This window comes from Hyaena hyaena, unplaced genomic scaffold (genome assembly GCF_003009895.1).
Source record: "Hyaena hyaena isolate Hyena2069 unplaced genomic scaffold, ASM300989v1 scaffold_53, whole genome shotgun sequence".
In the NCBI taxonomy this organism is placed as follows: Eukaryota; Metazoa; Chordata; class Mammalia; order Carnivora; family Hyaenidae; genus Hyaena; species Hyaena hyaena.
The window spans coordinates 1,351,825-1,371,046 of NW_024080686.1; the positions used below are offsets into that span (position 1 = coordinate 1,351,825).

At 54.7% G+C, this 19,222-nt stretch overlaps 2 protein-coding genes across 4 annotated transcripts in view; one reads left to right on the forward strand and one right to left on the reverse strand.

Moving 5' to 3' along the window:
* Positions 1-5,522, forward strand: part of IAH1 (isoamyl acetate hydrolyzing esterase 1 (putative)) — an 11,934-nt gene extending 6,412 nt beyond the window's left edge. The window contains exons 4-6 of the mRNA XM_039231022.1: positions 2,283-2,444; positions 4,116-4,237; positions 5,187-5,522. Of these exons, the coding sequence (XP_039086953.1) occupies positions 2,283-2,444; positions 4,116-4,237; positions 5,187-5,369 (467 nt within the window). The 3' untranslated portion in view covers positions 5,370-5,522. The remainder of the gene's footprint in view (positions 1-2,282; positions 2,445-4,115; positions 4,238-5,186) is intronic.
* A 105-nt stretch (positions 5,523-5,627) lies between these two features.
* ADAM17 (ADAM metallopeptidase domain 17) overlaps positions 5,628-19,222 on the reverse strand; it is a 52,573-nt gene continuing 38,978 nt past the window's right edge. For all 3 annotated transcript variants that reach the window (XM_039231019.1, XM_039231020.1, XM_039231021.1), the window contains 7 exons: positions 17,714-17,817; positions 12,900-13,034; positions 11,243-11,373; positions 10,150-10,228; positions 9,173-9,261; positions 7,555-7,605; positions 5,628-7,221 (listed from right to left, as the gene is read on the reverse strand). In XM_039231019.1, coding sequence (XP_039086950.1) covers positions 6,865-7,221; positions 7,555-7,605; positions 9,173-9,261; positions 10,150-10,228; positions 11,243-11,373; positions 12,900-13,034; positions 17,714-17,817 — 946 coding nt within the window. In that variant the 3' untranslated portion in view covers positions 5,628-6,864. The remainder of the gene's footprint in view (positions 7,222-7,554; positions 7,606-9,172; positions 9,262-10,149; positions 10,229-11,242; positions 11,374-12,899; positions 13,035-17,713; positions 17,818-19,222) is intronic.

Genomic DNA, 19,222 nt, shown 5'->3' on the forward strand with positions numbered 1-19,222 from the left:
CTGGCAGTCAGCACAGAGCCCGACGCGGGGCTCGAACCCACGAACCGCGAGATCATGACCTAAGCGAAAGTCGGACGCTTAACCGACTAAGCCACCCAGGCGCCCCTTTTTTTTTTTTTTAATGTTTGTTCTTGAGAGAGACAGAGAGACACCGAGAGACAGAGCTGAGTGGGGAAGGGGCAGAAAGAGGGAGACACAGAATCAGAAGCAGGGTCCAGGCTCCGAGAGCTGTCAGCACAGAGCCCGCGATGCGGGGCTTCAATCATAAACTGTGAGATCGTGACCTGAGCCGGAGTCGGACGCTTAACGTACTGAGCCAGGCGCCCCGAAATGTTTTCTCGAGTCCACTAGTGTAGGGCTAGGGTTCAGGTTTTTCTCGGTGGTTGGTGGAATCAGCAGTGGGGGGCCCGCCTTGCCACGTGGGTCAGGCTGGCGCCGAGCAGCTCGGGGCGCCCCCACCTGGCGCGGACTTGGGCCCGGGCGCGGGGACGTGGGGCTGTGTCCCTGCCTTTGGAGGACCGGCCGGCACAGGCCTTGCTCTCCCTCCCGCTCTCGCAAGGAGGGCTCTTGGCACAGCATGAAGGGGAGAAGTCAGCCTGGGTTCTGGAAAGTCCACTTGCAGAAGGCTGCTGTTTGGCCGCACGCTGGCGACGGCTCAGGGAGGCTGCAGGGCGGCCTGGGGTGCTCGCCACCTTGAGAAAGAGGTCGTGTGAACCGTAGGTGCCGGTGGACCCCGTGAGCTCACTATTAGGAAGAGTCAGATCTTCACTTGACACCAGACACCAAAAACTAATAAAGGAAACTCCAAAAAAGGTGAATTTTCACCGAAATTAGGACAAAGAAAAACACTTCCTAAGCATAAAAGCAATGGAGGAAATCACAAGTGAAAAAGTAGGTTGATGAAATGAGATAATGTCAAAAAACTATAAAGGCTCAGATTGGCAAGTGGTTTTTAACCACCGATTCTTACGGCTGCTGCGTGTGGAGATGGGCACTCCCCTCCTCCACAGCCCCCGGGGAGACCTGTGATCTTTCTGGAAAGATACTTGACAGTGTGCATCCAAGGGCTTCTCTCATCTAGAAATCCAGCCTAAGAGAACACTCTGTAGTACAGCCCGGCGTCTGCGCAGACGCTTCTGCGGACTGTGTTTCCAGCGGCAGAAAGTGAGACTGCTGTGCGGTGCGGAAACAGAGGCATGAGTTTGGTCGCCCAGCAAACACGTTTCTGAGGACTATTTATGGACACAGAAATGCCCATAATGTAAGGTCAGGTGAAAAAAAGAACGATTTGGTTATGTATCTTCAGTGTGGTCCTAAGTTTATATTTTAGGTGTACGTATCAACAGGGAAAAGACTAGAATGAAGTACCTCCAAGTGCCAACAGTGGTTTTCTGGGCGGTGGCATCATGAGTGATTTTATGTTGCTCCTATGATTGTACTTAACATGTGGTTTATAGACGGGAGGCTGTTTAGAAATAATCCTCGGTGGGGCCCCGGGGTGGGCTGGTTGAGCGTCCGGCTTTTGATTTCTGCTCAGGTCATGCACGATCCCAGCAGCGTGGGATCGAGGCCGAGTTGGGCTCCACACTGACCTGGATTCTGCTTAAGATCCTCTCTCCCTCTGCCCTTCTCCCCTGTACACGCGCGCGCTCTCAAAGAAAAAACTCCTTTGTAGATGTGACGGAAGTAGGAGCAGCAGCTGACATTTTTTTAAATTTATTTTGAGAGACAGCATCCCAAGCAGGCTCTGCATGGTCAGCACAGAGCCCCGCACTGGGCTCGAACTCACAAACCTGTGAGATCATGACCAGAGCACAAGAGTCAGCCGCTTACCCGACTGAACCCCCAGCCCCCCGGCGGCTGGCAGGTGTATCCGGGCTGCTCCCTGGGTGGTAGCCCCCTCCTGGAGTGCTTTACACGCTTGCTGATTTTCACAGCCACCGGGGGGGGGGGGGGACCCAGGTACCGCCCTCCGTTTACCGGTGAGGAGACCCGAGTACGGGGCAGCCGAGCATCTGTCCCAGGCCCGGTGGCTGGCGGTGAGGAAGCTGGGATGGGACCCGGCAGCCCAGGCTGTTGCCACCAGGGGAGCAGGCCTTGGCCTCTGCGGGCTGTCTCACGAAGAGTGGGACCGTCCCTCCCCCCACCCCCACCCCGAGTTGTGTCCTGACCACGCCCCGGTGACACCCTGGGTCGTGCAGATCTGTGAGCGCATATCCACCTTAACTGTCCCTTACAACACACGTGCACTTGGGGCCAAAGTGTCCATGTTCCGCCCACAGATGAGAACCCCAAGCAGCACGTCCCCCTGGACGAGTACGTGGGGAACTTAAAGAGCATGGTGCGCTACCTCCAGTCCGTGGGCGTCCCGGAGCACAGGATCGTCCTCATCACGCCGCCCCCGCTCTGCGAGGCAGCCTGGGAGCGGGAGTGCCGCGCGCAAGGTAAGCGGCCGCGGGGTCCTCCCAGTCTCCGGTGGCCGCCACCAGGGCGGAAGCAAAACCAGCAGCGCTGCCTGTGGGCTGCAGGCGAACCGTGGGCGAGGCGGCCCGGCCTGGTGGCGCTGAGGCTCTCCCGAGGGCACGTGGGCGGCGACGCTTCGCCATTTCTGTCCGAACACGGTCTCTTCCCCACGCGGTGTAGCCTGTGCCGCAGGCTCCGGCGACAAGATGTCTCCTTCCCCTGAACTGAGGTGCAGCCGCGGGCACCCGGGTCAGAGCCACCGTGCGTGGCTCTCAGGCCCGCGGACACTTCTGTCCCGTGACCGTCTTTGTACTTGACGCGCTAAGCTGGGGCCTGGCCGGGTGCTCGGGACACAGAAGCGCCTGGAGCCCGGGTCCCGCGGGTCACGTAGGGAAGGAGACCCTCATGCACACACTGGCGCCGACGTGCTGGGATGACGGGCGCCAACAGTCTGTTGAAGGTACCGGAGCGGAGGCTAGAAGGGCCCAGGGACGGTCCCCGGAGGAGGGAACTGGGGCCAGTTTACCCAGAGGAAGAGGACAGACAGGGAGGACGGGGCCAGGCCCGCTGTCCTCAGCTGGGGGGGGGGGGGGACGGCTCGCCCTGTCATCAGCTCCAGCGCGCCAGCCGCGGCCCCCAGGGACCAGCCTCTCGTGGGCGTCTCTCCCGTCAGCATCGGGACGGCTCGGAGGGCCGAGCCGGGATGAGCAGAGGTGTGCGAGTCACAGCCACGTCTGCCTCTCAGACCGCAGGTCACAGTCCCCTCGTGGTCATAGAACCACGTGATTTACGTTTGGGGACGGAGGAGGGAAACCTCAGTGTCCGGGACACGGTGGACATGGTTTTATGAGACGCGCCTCCCTTAGGAGACGTGCGTGGAGTCCTGCTGGGGAACACAGCGGTGGCGGTCAGGTTCATGAGCCACGGGCTACAGGAATGTTCTACGAAGACAGGCCCACAGGTTTCTGGGCGGGGTCCCCAGCACAGACCCTGTGCCGCACGGCCTGGGGGGCCCGGAGCGGGGGGCCCGGGGGGCCCAGTGGCTTAAGCGTCTGACTCTTGGTTTGGGCTCAGGTCTGATCTCCGGGTTTGGGAGCCGGAGCCTCAGGTCCGGCTCTGCACGGATAGTGCGCAGCTGGGCATTCTGTTCTCTCTGCCCTTCCTGTTCCTGTGCTCACTCTGTGTGTGTGTGCACGCGTGTATGCGCACGCGTGTTCTCTCTCAAATGTAAAAGAAAAAGGTCACTGACCTATGAACCAGCCCAGGCGACCTCCGCCACCCCCGCCAGCTCCCTCTTCTCTGCCTACAGCCCGACCATCTTTCCCGTGTATCGCAGTGGCCTCCCAGTGGCCTCCTGTTCGGCACAAGAACTCCGGGATCTCCGCCCCCCACCCCTCCCCACTCTCCCCCTTCCTCGCCGTCAGCGCCCGACTCCAGCCAAGTTGATGGCCGCCACAGGGCTTTCCTGCCTCTGTGGCGACCACTGGCTGCTCCCGTGGTCCTCGGTCCCGTGCCGGGTAGAGCAGCGCCCGGTGACCGCCCTCACTCTCTGTGGCTGACCCAGGTCGCGGCCGTGAGCACGTGCCTGAGAAGGATCCGGGTCAGTAGAACTTGCACGAGGGCCGCTTGCCCCCTGTACTTGCGCTCAACAGGCTGCAAGCTCAATCGCCTGAACCTGGTTGCTGGTGACTACGCCGCCGCCTGCCTGCAAGCCGCCCGGGACTGTGGGACTGAGGTGCTGGACCTGTGGACCCTGATGCAGAAGGACGGTCAGGTACGGGGCTTGCTCGGTGACCCGCTCTGTGTGGCTCCGAGTGGGCAAGACAGTTGTCCCCTTCCCCAGTTAAACCAAAGAGCTGGGGTGGGGGGAGGAAGCACAGAGGCTCCGGGACACCCCTCCCCCACCCCGCTGGCCCCAGCAGGGGGTCCTGCTCCAGAAACTGAACAGAGTGAAGTAAAGGGCTCATAGGTAAGGACAGTCGGAGCAAGTCCTGTTAGGATGGGGGGGGGGGCGCGGGTACGAGGCAACGCTGAATTTCAGCAGCACGTGGCGTTGCCTACATTTTGTGTTTCGAGCGCGCAGTTCCGACCGCTCCGTTTAAAGCCCGAAAGCGGGTCCGCAGAGCGGCCCGGCCCCGAGGAAGGCCCCGGCGCAACCCGCCCTTGTGCGTCAGCCTCCCTCCAAAACCGGGCCGGAGCCGGCGCTGGCCCTGCTGGGGCGTCTCCCTCCGGTAGGAGCAGCAGCGCCAGCGGCCGGAGTCCTGGCTCCTGCCTGGGCTGCGTGTCCCATCTGAGAGGCCTGGGACGGTGCTGTCGTGCGAGGGGCTCTGACGCGGTCCTTGGACGTGGAACCCCGGGCCGTGGCAGGGGTGGCCGTTCCGGAGAGACCTGCTCTGAGGTGGCGGGACGCCCTGGTCCGGAGGAGCCGTGAACACAGCCAGCTGGCTTCCTGCGGGGGGCGGGCGCTCGGTGCAGGGTCAACACCACTCACCCAGGAGGAGGGTGGAGGGCACGGAGCGTTACCCTTCTGGGCCGGATGGTTCTAGTTCATTCCACCTAATAACCTGCCTGTTGACTTAATACCTAGACCAGGTGGAGTCGGAACAGCGAATACATTCTCGTCGTTCACGCAAATGTACCTTATTTACTTGTTCAGCCGCCTCTTCCAAACCTGATGACCCGAAGTGTCCCCCACACGCTCATCCCCACTGTCTCCCCTGCAGGACTTCTCGTCCTTCCTGTCAGACGGACTGCACTTGTCCCCGAAGGGAAATGAGTTTTTGTTCTCCCACCTCTGGCCGCTGATCGAGAAGAGAGCCGCCTCCTTGCCTCTGCTGCTCCCGTACTGGCGAGACGTAGCAGAAGCCAGACCCGAACTAAGCCTCCTGGGAGACGGGGACCATTAGCCACAGAAAACCCCATCTGGCCATTACCTTACAGGCGGCGCTGCCCGTGTGATAAAGAGCCCAAGATTAGTGATCCAATATTTGCTCATGACCTTGGAATAAAAAACACCATCTGCCAGTAAGACTAATAAACGCATCAGAATTTTTCGAAAAGCTCTGTACCTACATGCGTTGTGTTCTGTTCACATCTGACTGCTGCAGGCGTCACCAGTGCCACAAGCTACAAAATTCTATAAATGGAAACAAGGTGAAGCCAGATTTGTTTAAAAAGTCCATTTTATAAAAAACGATTTTCTTACACTGAGCTGGCAACTGTTCACTCTCACACATTCACCCACTCACCTAATCAGATTCCAAAAGTGTAATGTATCATGACTGGTTAGAAGACAGCAAACACCATAAGGTAGAAGTTCAAGTATTAGTGTAACAGGCATCTGCATAATAAACGTCCTTAGAAGAAAAGGTTTGATTTGTCACAGGTTTAGTTAATTGCCCTCAGTTCACAAGTTCGGTCAAGCACATTGCAGGGCTGAAAAGCTTCCCCCCCCAACTATGATTTTTTAAAGAAATCAGAATTCAATTTGATGATTTTTATCCTTCACAAAGTAAACGCAGACCTTCGGGAAGCGGTGCACCACAAAGGGTCTTTAGGGAGAAAGCTCCAGGCCCCAGAGCGAAAGCGTCCCCGCCTGTGCAGCGCCTGGGCCTCCCAAACCACCGCTTCTCCGGGGAGAAGCAGCAGCTCAGGGGCCCCCGCGGCCACCGGTGTGCAACGGGGTGGCCGTGTCTCCGTGCACAGCAGCTCGCGCTTGGGAACAGCGAGCGCTCTCGTAGCGTGGTGGCAGCCCTCCTTTTAAAACAAAAACCGCCCAGCAAATTGGGGTCTTAAACGGGGGACAGGATTCTGTGAATTCAATTTGGCTACTATTTGTCAGCTAGATCGTTTTAATTCTAGAAAGTGCCAGCCTTAGAATTTGCAGAAGGCGACCCCCCCACATCTAACTTGAGGAAGAACAGGGCGACTCCACTGCTGCGCGCCCTGGATGACCCCACATAACCGCGGAGAATTCGGTTTTGGTCTCCTGGGTCTTTACCTGAAGGCAAAAAGTACAGGCTGCGTTCCGGGCGCCCTCGGGAGTGACCGCTAAGCGCCTCCCTCGAGCCAGCGCCTCGCTGCGGTGCAGACACAGCCACCAGGCCGGTCCCGATAAAAGTTCATTTACAAGAACGTAAATGTTCATGACCTAATCCAGCTGTACTTTCCCCTTCTGCACCACAGGTTGAAGGAGATTTTAAAAACTAAAACCTGAAAACCTCAGAATAAGCCAGATGCACCTTCCCTCTTCCAAAGGACAAGGGCCTACGCACACGAGCGTCACTGACCACGTGTGAAGGAGCCCAAACACGTGACCGGCGTCTGCCGTGAGGTCCCTGTCTCTCCCACGGCCTCGCGAGCCACACGCGGGGCGCCCCTCCGGGCAGGCGCAGGCGGCCCCTAGCACTCCGTCTCCTTGCTGCCCACGCGCTTCTGGCGCTGCAGCTTGAAGGACGAGGCCTTCTCACTCCTGGTGACCGGCCGGCCCGTGAGGTCCTCGAAGGACTTGGCGGCCGCGCTGCTGTTCGGGAAGGGGTCCTTCTCAAAGCCGTCCTCGTCGGCGTGCGAGTCCGTGCTGGGGTCCTCCTGGATCGTGTCCATGCGCTGCGGGTCCGGCTTGGGGGCCGCGGGGGCAGGCGGCGCGGGGCCGGCCTGCGGGGGCTGCAGGGGCTGCAGGCGGCCGGGGGTCTGGGGCGCCGGAAAGGGCTTGACGATGCGAACCGAGGCCGAGTCCATGCTGCTCAGCATTTCCACGTTCTGCAGACATGGGGTCAAAGTCAGATCCAGGCCCCAGAGCTCCGGCCTCCCCGGCCAGGCCACCCGCCGCGGGGACCATGACCACCGCACTAAGGGAAGCACGAGGAGGGACCCCGTCACTTTCCACATTCAGGACAACTTGCCATCTGAGGACCCAAAAGAACTCGCAAATAACCCTGTCAAGTTCGGCTCCCAGGACGGCCTGGTCACCGGGACCCGCTAACCCCGGGCGGGGGCGGGGCAGCCCCTCTAAATCCCCGGCCGCCGGCTGACGGCTCTGGCTGGGGTGGCGGACGCAGGCGCCCCCGACGGGGACTTTCACGTGGTACTTACGCTGGGATGGAAGAGAGACAGCGACTCGTACTGCTTATCCAGTTTCTTGTCCTAGAAGGAAGACGAACAATCAGTGACCCGCTTTTCCCCTCAGGCTCCTCCTAAGGGACGTCGCTCAGAACGGGGTGTGGGGAGCGGCCGCAAGTCCAGCAGAGGAGAAAGGTTTCTCACATAAACTCGAGGACTTCTGCCACCGGCCTGAAGGGGTTCTCCCCCTCGAGGCGATCAGCGTTTTGTGTTAACTAACGAGACACGAGACGGACCAGGAATGTGTACGTACAGTCTTTCTGGGCGATTTCCCCAAAAGCCCACCGCTGGGGGTGCCAGGGCGGTGCGGACGGCGGGGGCAGCTGCGGGGGTCAGAGTGTCCCCTGGCAAATGCCCCAGCCCGGCCAGGCCTCCCCGCTCTTCTCAGCCTTTTCCAGAGTTACCGGGGCCCCAACTCTGGGAGGGACTGGGCCTCGAGCCGCTCCGCCACGCCGTCTGCAGAAGGCGGAACACGTGACCCCCACCCCGCATGAAACACGGTGACGCGCAAGGTGGGAGGCCGAGCCTGAAAACCTGCGCCTGGTGCCGGTGCAGCTGCCCTCGCGTGTCCTGTGGGACGGACGAGGCACTACCATCCTTGCGGCGGCTTTGCTCCCCCACCCCCCGCCGCCCCCCGGGCCAGGCCTCCGTCCACACCGGGGGCTTTCAATGCAAACGTGGTAGGCTGGCCGCTCAGTAAGAGTGGGCACTCGCGGCCACCTGTCAAAGTGTCACCCACGTCACCCTTCCTACCGCTTTGCTTGAGCACAGCTGCTCCCTAGACGCTCCTCCCCGCGCCCCCCATGCTCCCCCCACCCCCACCCCGCACCTCAGGACGAGCTGCTCAGTGAGAGCCGAGGCGAGACAAGCTGCCAGACAGGAAAGGAAGCAGAGGCAGCAAAGGCTCATGAGACACAGCTGTGCTGGAATTTTCTAGGTGCTCAAATGAGGGGGCACCGCACAAGAGGTGTTCCAGAGCCCAAGTCTGGAAGCCGGGTTGAGGTTTTCTCATCTCTACAGCAGACAAGTCCTCACTTTTCCAGAGAAGCAAGGTGAGTGCGTTTGTAAGAAAAGTTAAAGCCCCAGGTTTATAAATCACGCAGAGCTTATTAGAGAAAGCCCAATTCAACTTGTCAGCTGTGACTCACTGTGAACGAGAAAGGTAAGGACTGCTCCCCCTTATTAGACGGGAGGACTGAATGCCCTACACGGTAAGGCCGGAGGCCTAGACGGTAGAGGGGGCCATCTGTGGAACCCCCCGACAAAGCCAGAAACGCTCGTCTCAAGGCTTCGCTCGGAAGTGCTGCACAAATCCAGTTATACAGTCTCCTGAGCTCAGGAGTGTAACATTCCTCACACTACATGAGAACACACATACACACACAAAAAGCACAATATTAGCTTAAAAAAAAAAACAACTACTAGGTAAAATTTTCACAAAACAAACTTTCCTAGGGAATAACAGCAAACAACGTCATTGGAAACCTCAGGTCGAATCTTGCTAAGAACAATTTTACCTTTTCCAAAAGTTATAAGGCTGGAATTGCCCAAAACTGTAATAATGTTTTGTTACCTAAAGTTGGTGACTTACCACACAATGGACAAGAATGCTGAAAGGGATCCAGAATATCAAGGAGAAAACCAGGACAGAACCTACGATGTTGTCCGCCAAAAACTTCCCTGTGAACGATTCCAAACGGTGAATAACCCGATCAAGTACTTTAGACACTCAGAATTCAACACTCTTAGTATATGAGCGTGTCAAGCGCCACAGAACGTTCTCAGGGACTACTGAGCGGTGTCAGTCTCAGCCAGAGCCCTGACACACCTGTCAGCAGAGCAGATTACATCACACGATGCACAACACAGTCCCTGGGGGTGACGGCGGGAGGGGGCTCATCATACAAGAGATGACTGCTCCGTATGATGCGAAACAGGGCAGCGTTGGTGCTTTCTGGAGAAACAGAGTACCGTGCCGCTTCAGCAAAATCAGAGACCCAATTTTAAGATAAATGATGCTCACATCAAACACAATTCAGATTGGCAACCGAAAGCACTGGAACATGCGTATGCAGTCATGTGTCATTTCTTAGGAAACAAGGAACCCAATATTTAACTTTGCTTGTCTGAAAATCTGTGCATCCACACTACACAGGGGAGACCTACGAGTCCATTTTATCTTAGCTGACAAAACTATTTCTAAACAAAGGCTACGAGGGGCGCCTGGGTGGCTCAGTTGGTTAAGTGACCGACTCCTGATTTCAGCTCAGGTCACGATCTCAGTTTGTGAGATCGAGCCCCATATGAGGCTCTGTACTGACAGCAAGGGGTTTGCTTGGGATTCTCTCTCTCCCTTTCTCTCTCTGACCCTCCCCTGCTTGCATGCGCTCTCTCAAAAATCAACATTTAAAATAATACAATAGTAATATAATAAAAGAAAAGCTATGAATAGTTCCATCTTCTGTTGCCAGACAAGAGCATGTTAATCTGAACCCACACTTCTCTAATGTCATCATTAGAACTGAAATCAGCTCAGTCCTATGCGAGCCACCCAGGGAAATCACGTACCAAAAGTGTTGATGCTCAACTGGTCAATGAAGTCCCAGAATCGCTCGATGACGTCCTGGACTCGTTTCTCACATTTGCCCTGTGAATGGAAAACGCACAGTATTACCCATCAAAGTAATGCATCTAGAAGCAACATGGCTTTATAAAAATAATGGACATGAAAAGGGCTTCATTAAATCAAACATGCAGGGGACCCATTTTTTGACAGAGGGCAAGTGAAGACCTAAGAAAGTAGGGTACACCCGTCCCTGGCACTTCCACAACCAGTCCATTTTTGTAAGTGAATTTAGAATTAGAATTTAGAACTGCAAAAGTTGAGAAAATCAATTCTGTTTAAGATGGGGCATTCCAGGGGCACCTGAGCGTCCGACTTCGGCTCAGGTCATGATCTCATGGTTTGTGGATTCGAGCCCTGTGTTGGGCTCTGTGCTGACAGCTCAGAGCCTGGAGCCTGCTTCAGATTCTGTGTCTCTCTCTGTCCCTCCCCTACTTAACTCCCTCTCTCTCCCTCTCTCAAAAATAAACATTAAAAAAAAGTGTGCGTTCCAACAGGCTCTACCAATCACACAAAGTGGATCGAGTTGTCAGTCTCTGAAACAGACCTGGGGACAGCAGGAGCATGGCCAGACACCCGGAGAGGCCTGTTAAAACCCCTTCAATCCTCTCCTGTGATTCTGCACGAATACTATTTGTTTCTGTACAGAACGAAAGGGCCCAATGCAGGAGAGCCAAGCTACCTCTCCAGCTTTCCTATTCATCAGCACCTGTTTCAGAATCAAAACTTGCAATTTCTCAATCTTAGTCAATCTTATAATTAGTGGAGAAAATCAAATAATTAATACTCACTGCCTAAAACCAACCAACTTTACCGAAAAGGCCCCCAAGCTCCCACCCCGTCTGTGGACTCGGGGTTCTGGCTGTGGAGAGTGTGTGCTGGCCTCTGGTGAGCGCTCGGCTGCCTCCTTCCCCGGCAGAGCGAGCAGCGGGTGCCCAAGGCACAGCAACTCCTTCTGTTTGCAAAAGCACGTCTCTGCGGTATAAACACTGCCCGCCTGACCGTTACAGAAGCAGCTGTAAGGAAGGGAACACTCACGTTCATGTCACAGAATCCCACTGTACAGGGCTTTCCTTTCCTCAAGAATAAGTTCTTTTGTTCAGCGTCCACGTAGGGCACGCACCGGCCCGAGGGGTCCCGGCAGCACACCTTGCACGAGTTGTCAGTCTCTGAAACGGAACCGGGGACAGCGGGAGCTCAGTCAGGGACAGGGCGCTCCCCCCCACTCCCCGCCTCCCGCCCCGCTCCCAAAGGGAAGGAACTGCACTTATTTTTCATGTTAACAGCAGAAGATCCCTAGTTCAGCCCCAAAGAGTAACTTCTGAGTTCGCGCTCCCTGGTCCTCAGGCCGCAAGGTAAGAACAATTAATTTACGCCCAAGAGTTTCCTTTCTTGAACGGACTAAAAGCCAAATTATTCTACTTCAAATCCTTTTGATGCTAAATGTTTCCCTTCATCCCAACGCTCTTCTTACACTGCTGACTTCCATCCGGGGCTCAGTTTCAGACGGTCCCCGGAGGGCCGAGGGTCCAGTGAGAAGCCAGCACTGCTGTGACAGAACGGGCCCAGCGCAGGTGTGACCGTGTGACCTAAGCCCAGCACGTGGGGCGATGGAAATAACGCCGCCACGTAAGCCACGTGGCAGACACACAAGCAGCAGGGGCGCCCGAAAAGTCACCTGGCAGGGTAACTCGGGGCGGCACCTGACCCGGGGAAGTCCGTGCTTACACTTACTTATGGTAACGCAAATCAACCAGAACCCAGAACGAGCAAAACCACTTCAACGGGAAAAGAAAAACCTTTTTGTCATCCCTTCACTTCTCAAGCATTTCCTGGGCGCGAACTACATGTCCTCCCAGGGCACCCAAGCCTCTTGCCACACACTCGACAAATTATTTGACGTCTACCGTGTGTTATCTTATTTACTTCCCATCCCACCCGGAAGAGCCACTTACTCCACTGTACGGAAGGGGACTTCCCAACCTGGTGGCTTTCACTCCCGGGTGGTTCTGAACGCAACGGAGCTCTCCTGGGTGAGGCAGGGCGGGAAGGCCGGAGCCCAGTCTCCCCTGCGGCCCCTCCTCAGACCCAGGAGTTCCAAAACGGAAGGTGGGAACCTGAGGACAAGCGTCTTGAGAGGCCAGCTTGAGGTCACCGAGCATCGCTAAGCGAGGCCCCCGCCCCGACACCCGGCGGCGAGCGGAGGGCAGCAGGCCCAGCCCTGCTGACAACACACACACGCTGACAGACGGGCCAGCTCCTGGAACGCGCCCCCTGGCTGAAGTCCTGAAGGCACCACAGTGCCGTGCCCGTGAGACGCAGACAGCACAGACACCGTGCTCACAGGTATGTGGCGTGTGTGCGTGTGTGCGTGAGTGGTGAGGACAGACCTCCACCGACCCACGCAGGCACGAGAAAATTCCCTCCTACCCCACCACATGGTCTAAAAACGTCGCGAGAAAGACGACCGACTGACAGGACAGTTTTCACAGACGAGGTGGAGGGGCGAGGACCAGAATCCAGAGAGCTCCGTCTCACAGAGCACCCCGAGTGTCCCCGACTCCGGCTGGGTCCTCACCACTGCCCTGGCCAGAGCGAGCAGCGAATCCTGCTGGGCCCCAAGGGGCGGGACAGCCTGGCGGGCACAGGCCGCCTTCCCTCCGGCAGCAAGGACGCGGCTCGGAAGCACGCTCACCGTTACACGCGCAGGACTCCAGCCGCTGCTCTCTCTCACAGAAGGGGACGCACTTCCCATCTTTACACTTGCCGAGATCCAAGCACACCGTGTCATCCGCGGCGTTTCCAGGAGGGGGGCACTCGCTGCTGTTACCTGAAACACACGAGGCGCACACAGGTCACGAGGTGTCACGCGACCAGCGGTCCTACGGGGCCGGCCCCGGAGCCTCACGGCCAGCAGGCGCCTCACAAAGAGTAAGGAGCGACCCACGGGCAGGACGCCAGCAGCCTGTATCCAGTCGGCCGATGAGCACCGAGGGCCTCACTGGGTACCAAGCACCGCGCGGTGCGAGTCTCCGTGCTCCCAAACGTCTCAGACTCCCCAGCCTCCCCTCAGCCACTATTTCACATTTTGCTTTTCCTTTTTCCTTTTTAATGTTTCTTTTTGAGAGAGAAAAAGCATGTGTGTGCACTTGTGCACGGGGGAGGGGCAGAGAAAGAAGGAAACAGAGGACCCGAAGCAAGTTCCATGTGATCAGCACAGAGCCCGATTTGGGGCCGGAACCCACAAACCATGAGATCATGACCTGAGCCAGTCAGACACTTCACCAACTAAGCCACTCAGGTGCCCCTGCTTTTACCTTTTTACTGTGAAACGTAACTACATATAAAAGACTGTACACAGCGGCACCTGGGTGGCTCAGTCGGTGAGGCGGCCAACTCTCGATTTCAGCTCAGGTCAGGATCTCACAGTTTGTGCGATCGAGCCCCGTGTCCGTGCGGTCAGCAGAGCCTGCTTGGGAGTCCGGCTCCCTGAACTCCCCTGCTCACGCTCTCTCAGTCTCTCTCAAAATGGAGAACTTAAATATGTATATATACACATACATAACACCGATGCGCTACTGAACAAACACGAGAGCCGTTACTTGGCTCACAGAAGCGGCCGGCCAGGCCCCTCCAACCTCACTGGCCCTCACACGCAGCCGCCTTCTATTTCTTCACCGCTCCAAGGTCTCTCACCACAGAACCTTCACACACACTCTTCCTTCCACCTGGAATGCCCTTGTTTTCACCTTTGAGGGAAAGGGCTGGTTCTTTCTCCGCCTTCTGATCTGGCTCAAAGACCTCCCTCGGACCTCCCGGGGGCCCGCTTTCACCCCCCGTGCACCACTGCTACAGTTACAGCGACTTCTGTCCTTCACGCACACACCATGCACTTAACATCTATGTGATGACGTGCTTTCTGTTCCCCTCACAGAATGGGAGGCTCCAGGAGAGCGAAGGCCAAACCTCTTAATGAATCCATTCAAATCCAATTCCTATCACATCATAAGGACATTGCAAATACCTCTTAAATGAATCAATGATCCTTAAAGACAAATGAAAAGCCACCGAAGGATACTGAACTCCACAGGGAGAGGATGCACTGAGTGACTCTCTCTGGAAAATGAGCAGCACACGCACAAAAGGAAGAAAACTGCTGCGTGAAAATGACGGGCGGTGACAGAGCCGGAGGCCTGGCCTTCCAACTGAGGGACGGAACCAACCACCAAGTCAGCGCGGCAGTGACACCAAACGCAAAAGAATTTGCCCTCTTCCATTAAGTGCCCCATATTTACCACAGCCTAACTCAGGCGCCCCCCATCTGGTCTCCCTGGAACCCTTTGCGGGCACCAGACATTTTGTTGAACAGGCACGTAACGGACTTGTTGCTGCAGAGCGCAGGCTGCAGAAAAGTGCAGCAAGCAGTGACGGGGGACACTCTGCATGGTCACCGTGTTGTCAGTAGATGACGCCGCCCTGAACAGATACGTGAAGAATGCTCCATGAATATCTGTCGAACATCTGTTCCCAAAAGACCACTATCAGAGAGTCAGACACAGAGGAAAACCATGAAAAGCACAGCATCACCCATCTCACTGGGCTCTCACGCTCGGGGCGCGCAGGAACCAGCTGGTGGAGCAGAGAAGGCTGCCGGTGCGGAGGCCCAGGGCGGCCGAGAACTTCCCAGAATTCTAATGAGATCACAGGTGATACTTATGCTGCCGGCCTTGCAATGAGCTCGCGCTCTGCTAGTGCTACTTCATATTAAATAGCAAGGAGACAAAACTTGATAAGAATGAACCAATTTTTAAAACTGTTTTGCTTATGCTTACTTAAAACATTTTTCTGAATCAGCTTTATTATTATAATAAAGACTGAAACACTGAGCACAGCTAGAAAACGTTTATGTAAAGCTTGACTGAGACACTTTGGCTCCTGACACGTGGCAAATGGCTGTCATGCTGACAGATCTCAGAATGTCAGAATCACAAGTGCCGTCCGAGAAATGCACATTTACAAGTCCAAAGAGGAACAGAAATGAGACACAATTTCATTAGAATGGTGATAATCAAAAAGACAACCAGTGCTGGCGAAGGTGGGGACAAAGAGAAACCCTCACGTGCTTCTGGGGGCGGGGGACGTAAACTGGTAGAGCCACCGCGGAAATCAGCCTGGCAGCTCCTCAAACAACTCAACAGTGACCATGTGACCCGGTGGGTCCACGCCCGGGCACACACAACGGAAAGACACACGTATGTCCGCACAGCACGTGCACAAAGACACTCACAGCAGCAGTATCACGAGAGCCAGAAAGTGGACAGAATCCCAAAGCCCGTCAGGTGAGGAGTGAATGAAACAAAGCGCGGCCCAGCCGAGAACGACAGGATGGCCACCGCGGTCAGAAGACACCAGGCACTGACACAGGCCACACTGGCGACAAATCCTGAAAACATGATTCTGAATGAATGACAGACGCAAAAGGCCACACATTGTAGGATTCCATTTACGTGAAACATCCAGAACAGGCAGATACACAGAGACAAAGAGTAGATTACCGGCTGCCTGGGGCTTGGGGGGATGAGGAGGTTTGGTGATGGCTGGAGAACACAGGAAGTTTCCTGCTGAGGCGATGAAAATGTCCTAATGCGGAGTGTGGTGGCTGCACAGACACGAGCACATTAAAAACCACTGAACGTGCGCTTTAAATGAGTGAACAGTGTGGTATGTTCACTGTATCTCAATAAAGCAGTTATGAGAACTGAACAACACAGGAAGTGAAGAAAATACAAGAAGGGGATAGATCCACCAGACGAATAGGAATGAAAAAATCTGAGTAGGAATGAAAAAATCTGAGGTAACAAACTGAGTACTAAGTAAAACATTAAGGTCAAAAAAAACCCACAAGGGTCAAAAAGAAACATTATATACCGGGTAATGGAAGAGCAGATCATGAAAATGTGCAGAGTATGTCCCAGTTATGTACCTAATAGTTTTGAAAATTTTTAAGGAACTGACAGAATTGAGAAAATATGCAGTCAATATAGAGATAGCTTACAGATTAGCTTGAGGTGGATTAAAGTCCTAAATTTAAACGGTAAAATAATGAGCCTGATAAAAGTGTGGAAAATATCTTTTTAACTGTCCACAATTCAATAAAATACACACGCCCCACAACAGCAAGATCTGATTATTACACTTCAAGTTGTGTTCCAAGGGGGGCACCTGAGTGGCTCAGTCAGCAGAGCATCCGACTTCAGCTGGGGTCATGGTCTCATGGTTCAAGAGTCTGAGCCCCACACTGGGCTCTGTGCTGTCAGCTGGAGCCTGCTTCAGATCCTCTGCCCCCCTCTCTCTGCCCCTCCTCCACTCATGCACATGCTCTTTCAAAAAATAAATACACTTGGGGGAAAAAAAAGTGCTCCAAGAAGAACAGCAGATAGGAGGAAAGCATATGCAATATTTAAACCACTCGAATTATTATGGAAGGATTCCTCCAATCAACAATAGCAAAAAGAAATAAAACCCAACTTTTAAAAATGGACAGAGGAGGGGTGCCTGGCTGGCTTAGTTGGTAAAGCATGGGACTCTGATCTCAGGATCATGAGTTCAAGCCCCACCCTGGGCATGGAGCCTACATTAAAAAAAAAAAAAAAAAAAAAATTGGACCAACTATATGCGCTGGCTATTCACAAAAGGAAATACCCAAATGGCTGACAGATACAAGGAAATGTTCAAGAAGCGTGCAAATAGGGACGAGAGCTCGCTTTACACTCATCAGAACGGCCAAACACAGACGCCTGCACGATACTGAGGGCTGGCGAGGACGCCGGGACGCCGGAACCCGCGCGCACTAAGGCCTCCAGGCCCTGCCACTTTGTGGCCAAGCAATCCCGCTCCCGCACATGCACCCCGGAAACCCCCACGACACCTGGAAGCCATGCGGGACGAGGTCTGCTGTGGTCCTATTTGCAGGATCCAGAGGATGAAAGCCATCCCAGCCATCACTCAGTGAGCGGATGAGTAAAATACACCAACATACAGGACAACTCAGCAGGCGCCCACAATGAACTGTGTACAAACACGGAAATGGACATACAGACAAGGACAGCACAACTGACATCATTAAAAACAAGGCACTGAGTTTCAAAAGAGCACTGAAGTAGAATATCATCCTGGCACGTTAAAAACACGCATATACACAGAATAACACTACACGATCTTTCAAGGAAATACACACGACCAGGCAAGTAAGAAACACGTTAGGACACCACCTGGGAAGAGGAAGGGGACAACTGGGACGAAGTGAATGACAGGGAAGTAACGAAGAAAAAGGAAACGGAATGGGTCTCGCACAGACCAGTGACGAGTGTATCTCGAGCTAAGGAGCAGGACTGAAAGCGGCGCGGGAGGCGGAGGAAGGGTGCTTCCCCCCGAACGAGCTGCAACGCCGCTTCAAACACGCGCACGCTCACCTGAGCGCAGGTCCCAAGAGAACCCCGGAGGACATACCTGTGCAGTAAGACACCCCTTTGCAAGTGGCGTTAATAGCCTCCTGGCACTTCTTCTGGGCGGTCTCGAACTGACAGTTTTTACAGCAAGGACTGTTCCTGTCGCTGCGGAGGAGAACAGACAGGATGGTTCAAGTCAAATGTCAGCCCCACGGCACACACCGCGGCCGTGCTACAGGGTCCTGAAGGTGGCAGGGAAGGCGTGTGGCTGGTCACCCAGTCCTGCGTGCTCGCCCCCCCGGTGCTGGTCCACCTGCATACACTGTGTGCCCTTCGTACGGTGGTGCCAGGCGGCACAGTGCAGAGTAAGCCCACGGCAGCCCGCAGTGACTCATCCTCAAACACCCCGATGTCGTTGGTTGTCATCAACTTAGTATCATAATTTTTTAAAAAAAGGAACACATGGGTCTGCAAGGCAGTCATGGTGAGGGAACCAGGCAGCCAGGGTTGGAGCTCCCATCAGGATTTACAACGTCAAGGGCACCTGTGTGGCTCAGTTGGTTAAGCATCCAACTCTGTGCTCTCAGCACAGAGCCCACTTCGGATCCTCTGTCTCCCTCTCTATCTCTGCCCGTCCACCACGCACGCTCATTCTCCCTCTCTCAAATATAAACACTTTTGGAGGGGTACCTGGGTGGCTCGGTCAGTTAAGCATCCGACTTCAGCCTAGGTCATGATCTCACCGTTCCCAAGTTCAAGCCCCACATTGGGCTCAGAGCCTGGAGCTTGTTTCAGACTGTGTCTCCCTCTCTCTCTGCCTTTCCCCAGTCACACGCTTTCTCTCTCAAAAATAAACATTAAAAAAATTTTTTTTAATTAATAAAAACCCCACTTTTTAAAAAAATCTTAAAAAAAAATTTTACAACATCAGTATGTTCAAAGTCGAATCCTCTATTCACCAGGGCACCTGGCAGCTCAGAAGTGTCCGACTTCAGCTCAGGTCATGATCTCCCAGTCCGTGGGTCCAAGCCCCATGTCAGGCTCTGTGCTGACAGCTCAGAGCCTGGAGCCTGCTCGGATTCTGTGTCTCCCTCTCTCTCTGCCCCTCCCCCACTTGCAGTCTATCTCTTTCTCACAAATGAATAAATGTTAAAAAAAAAAAAAAATCCTCTATTCACCATAAACTTAAGTTTTCCTCTTATACTGCTAACCTGGGCACTGGTCATAAAAATGGAAACACAGGTACCTGCTAATTTGTAACCTGCCTCCTCCGTATTTAGCTTATGCCATTAAACAGTAACCACCAACACTATCTTATTGTAGAGAAACACAATAATTAATTCCCATCTCAGGACAGTCATTCTGATTGTGTCTAATACTTTATCACTATGAAAAAATGTCGCCATGAAATCACCTCTCCTATACGTGTTTCCTTAGGAAAGACTCTGAGCAATGGGAGGCTGAACCAAAGAGTTCACAAGATTAAGGGCTTTGCGACGTACATCAAACTGCTTTCCAGAAAGCATTTTCCTTGCTGGAAAGGACAAAGAGGACAAAGACGCAGCGCGCG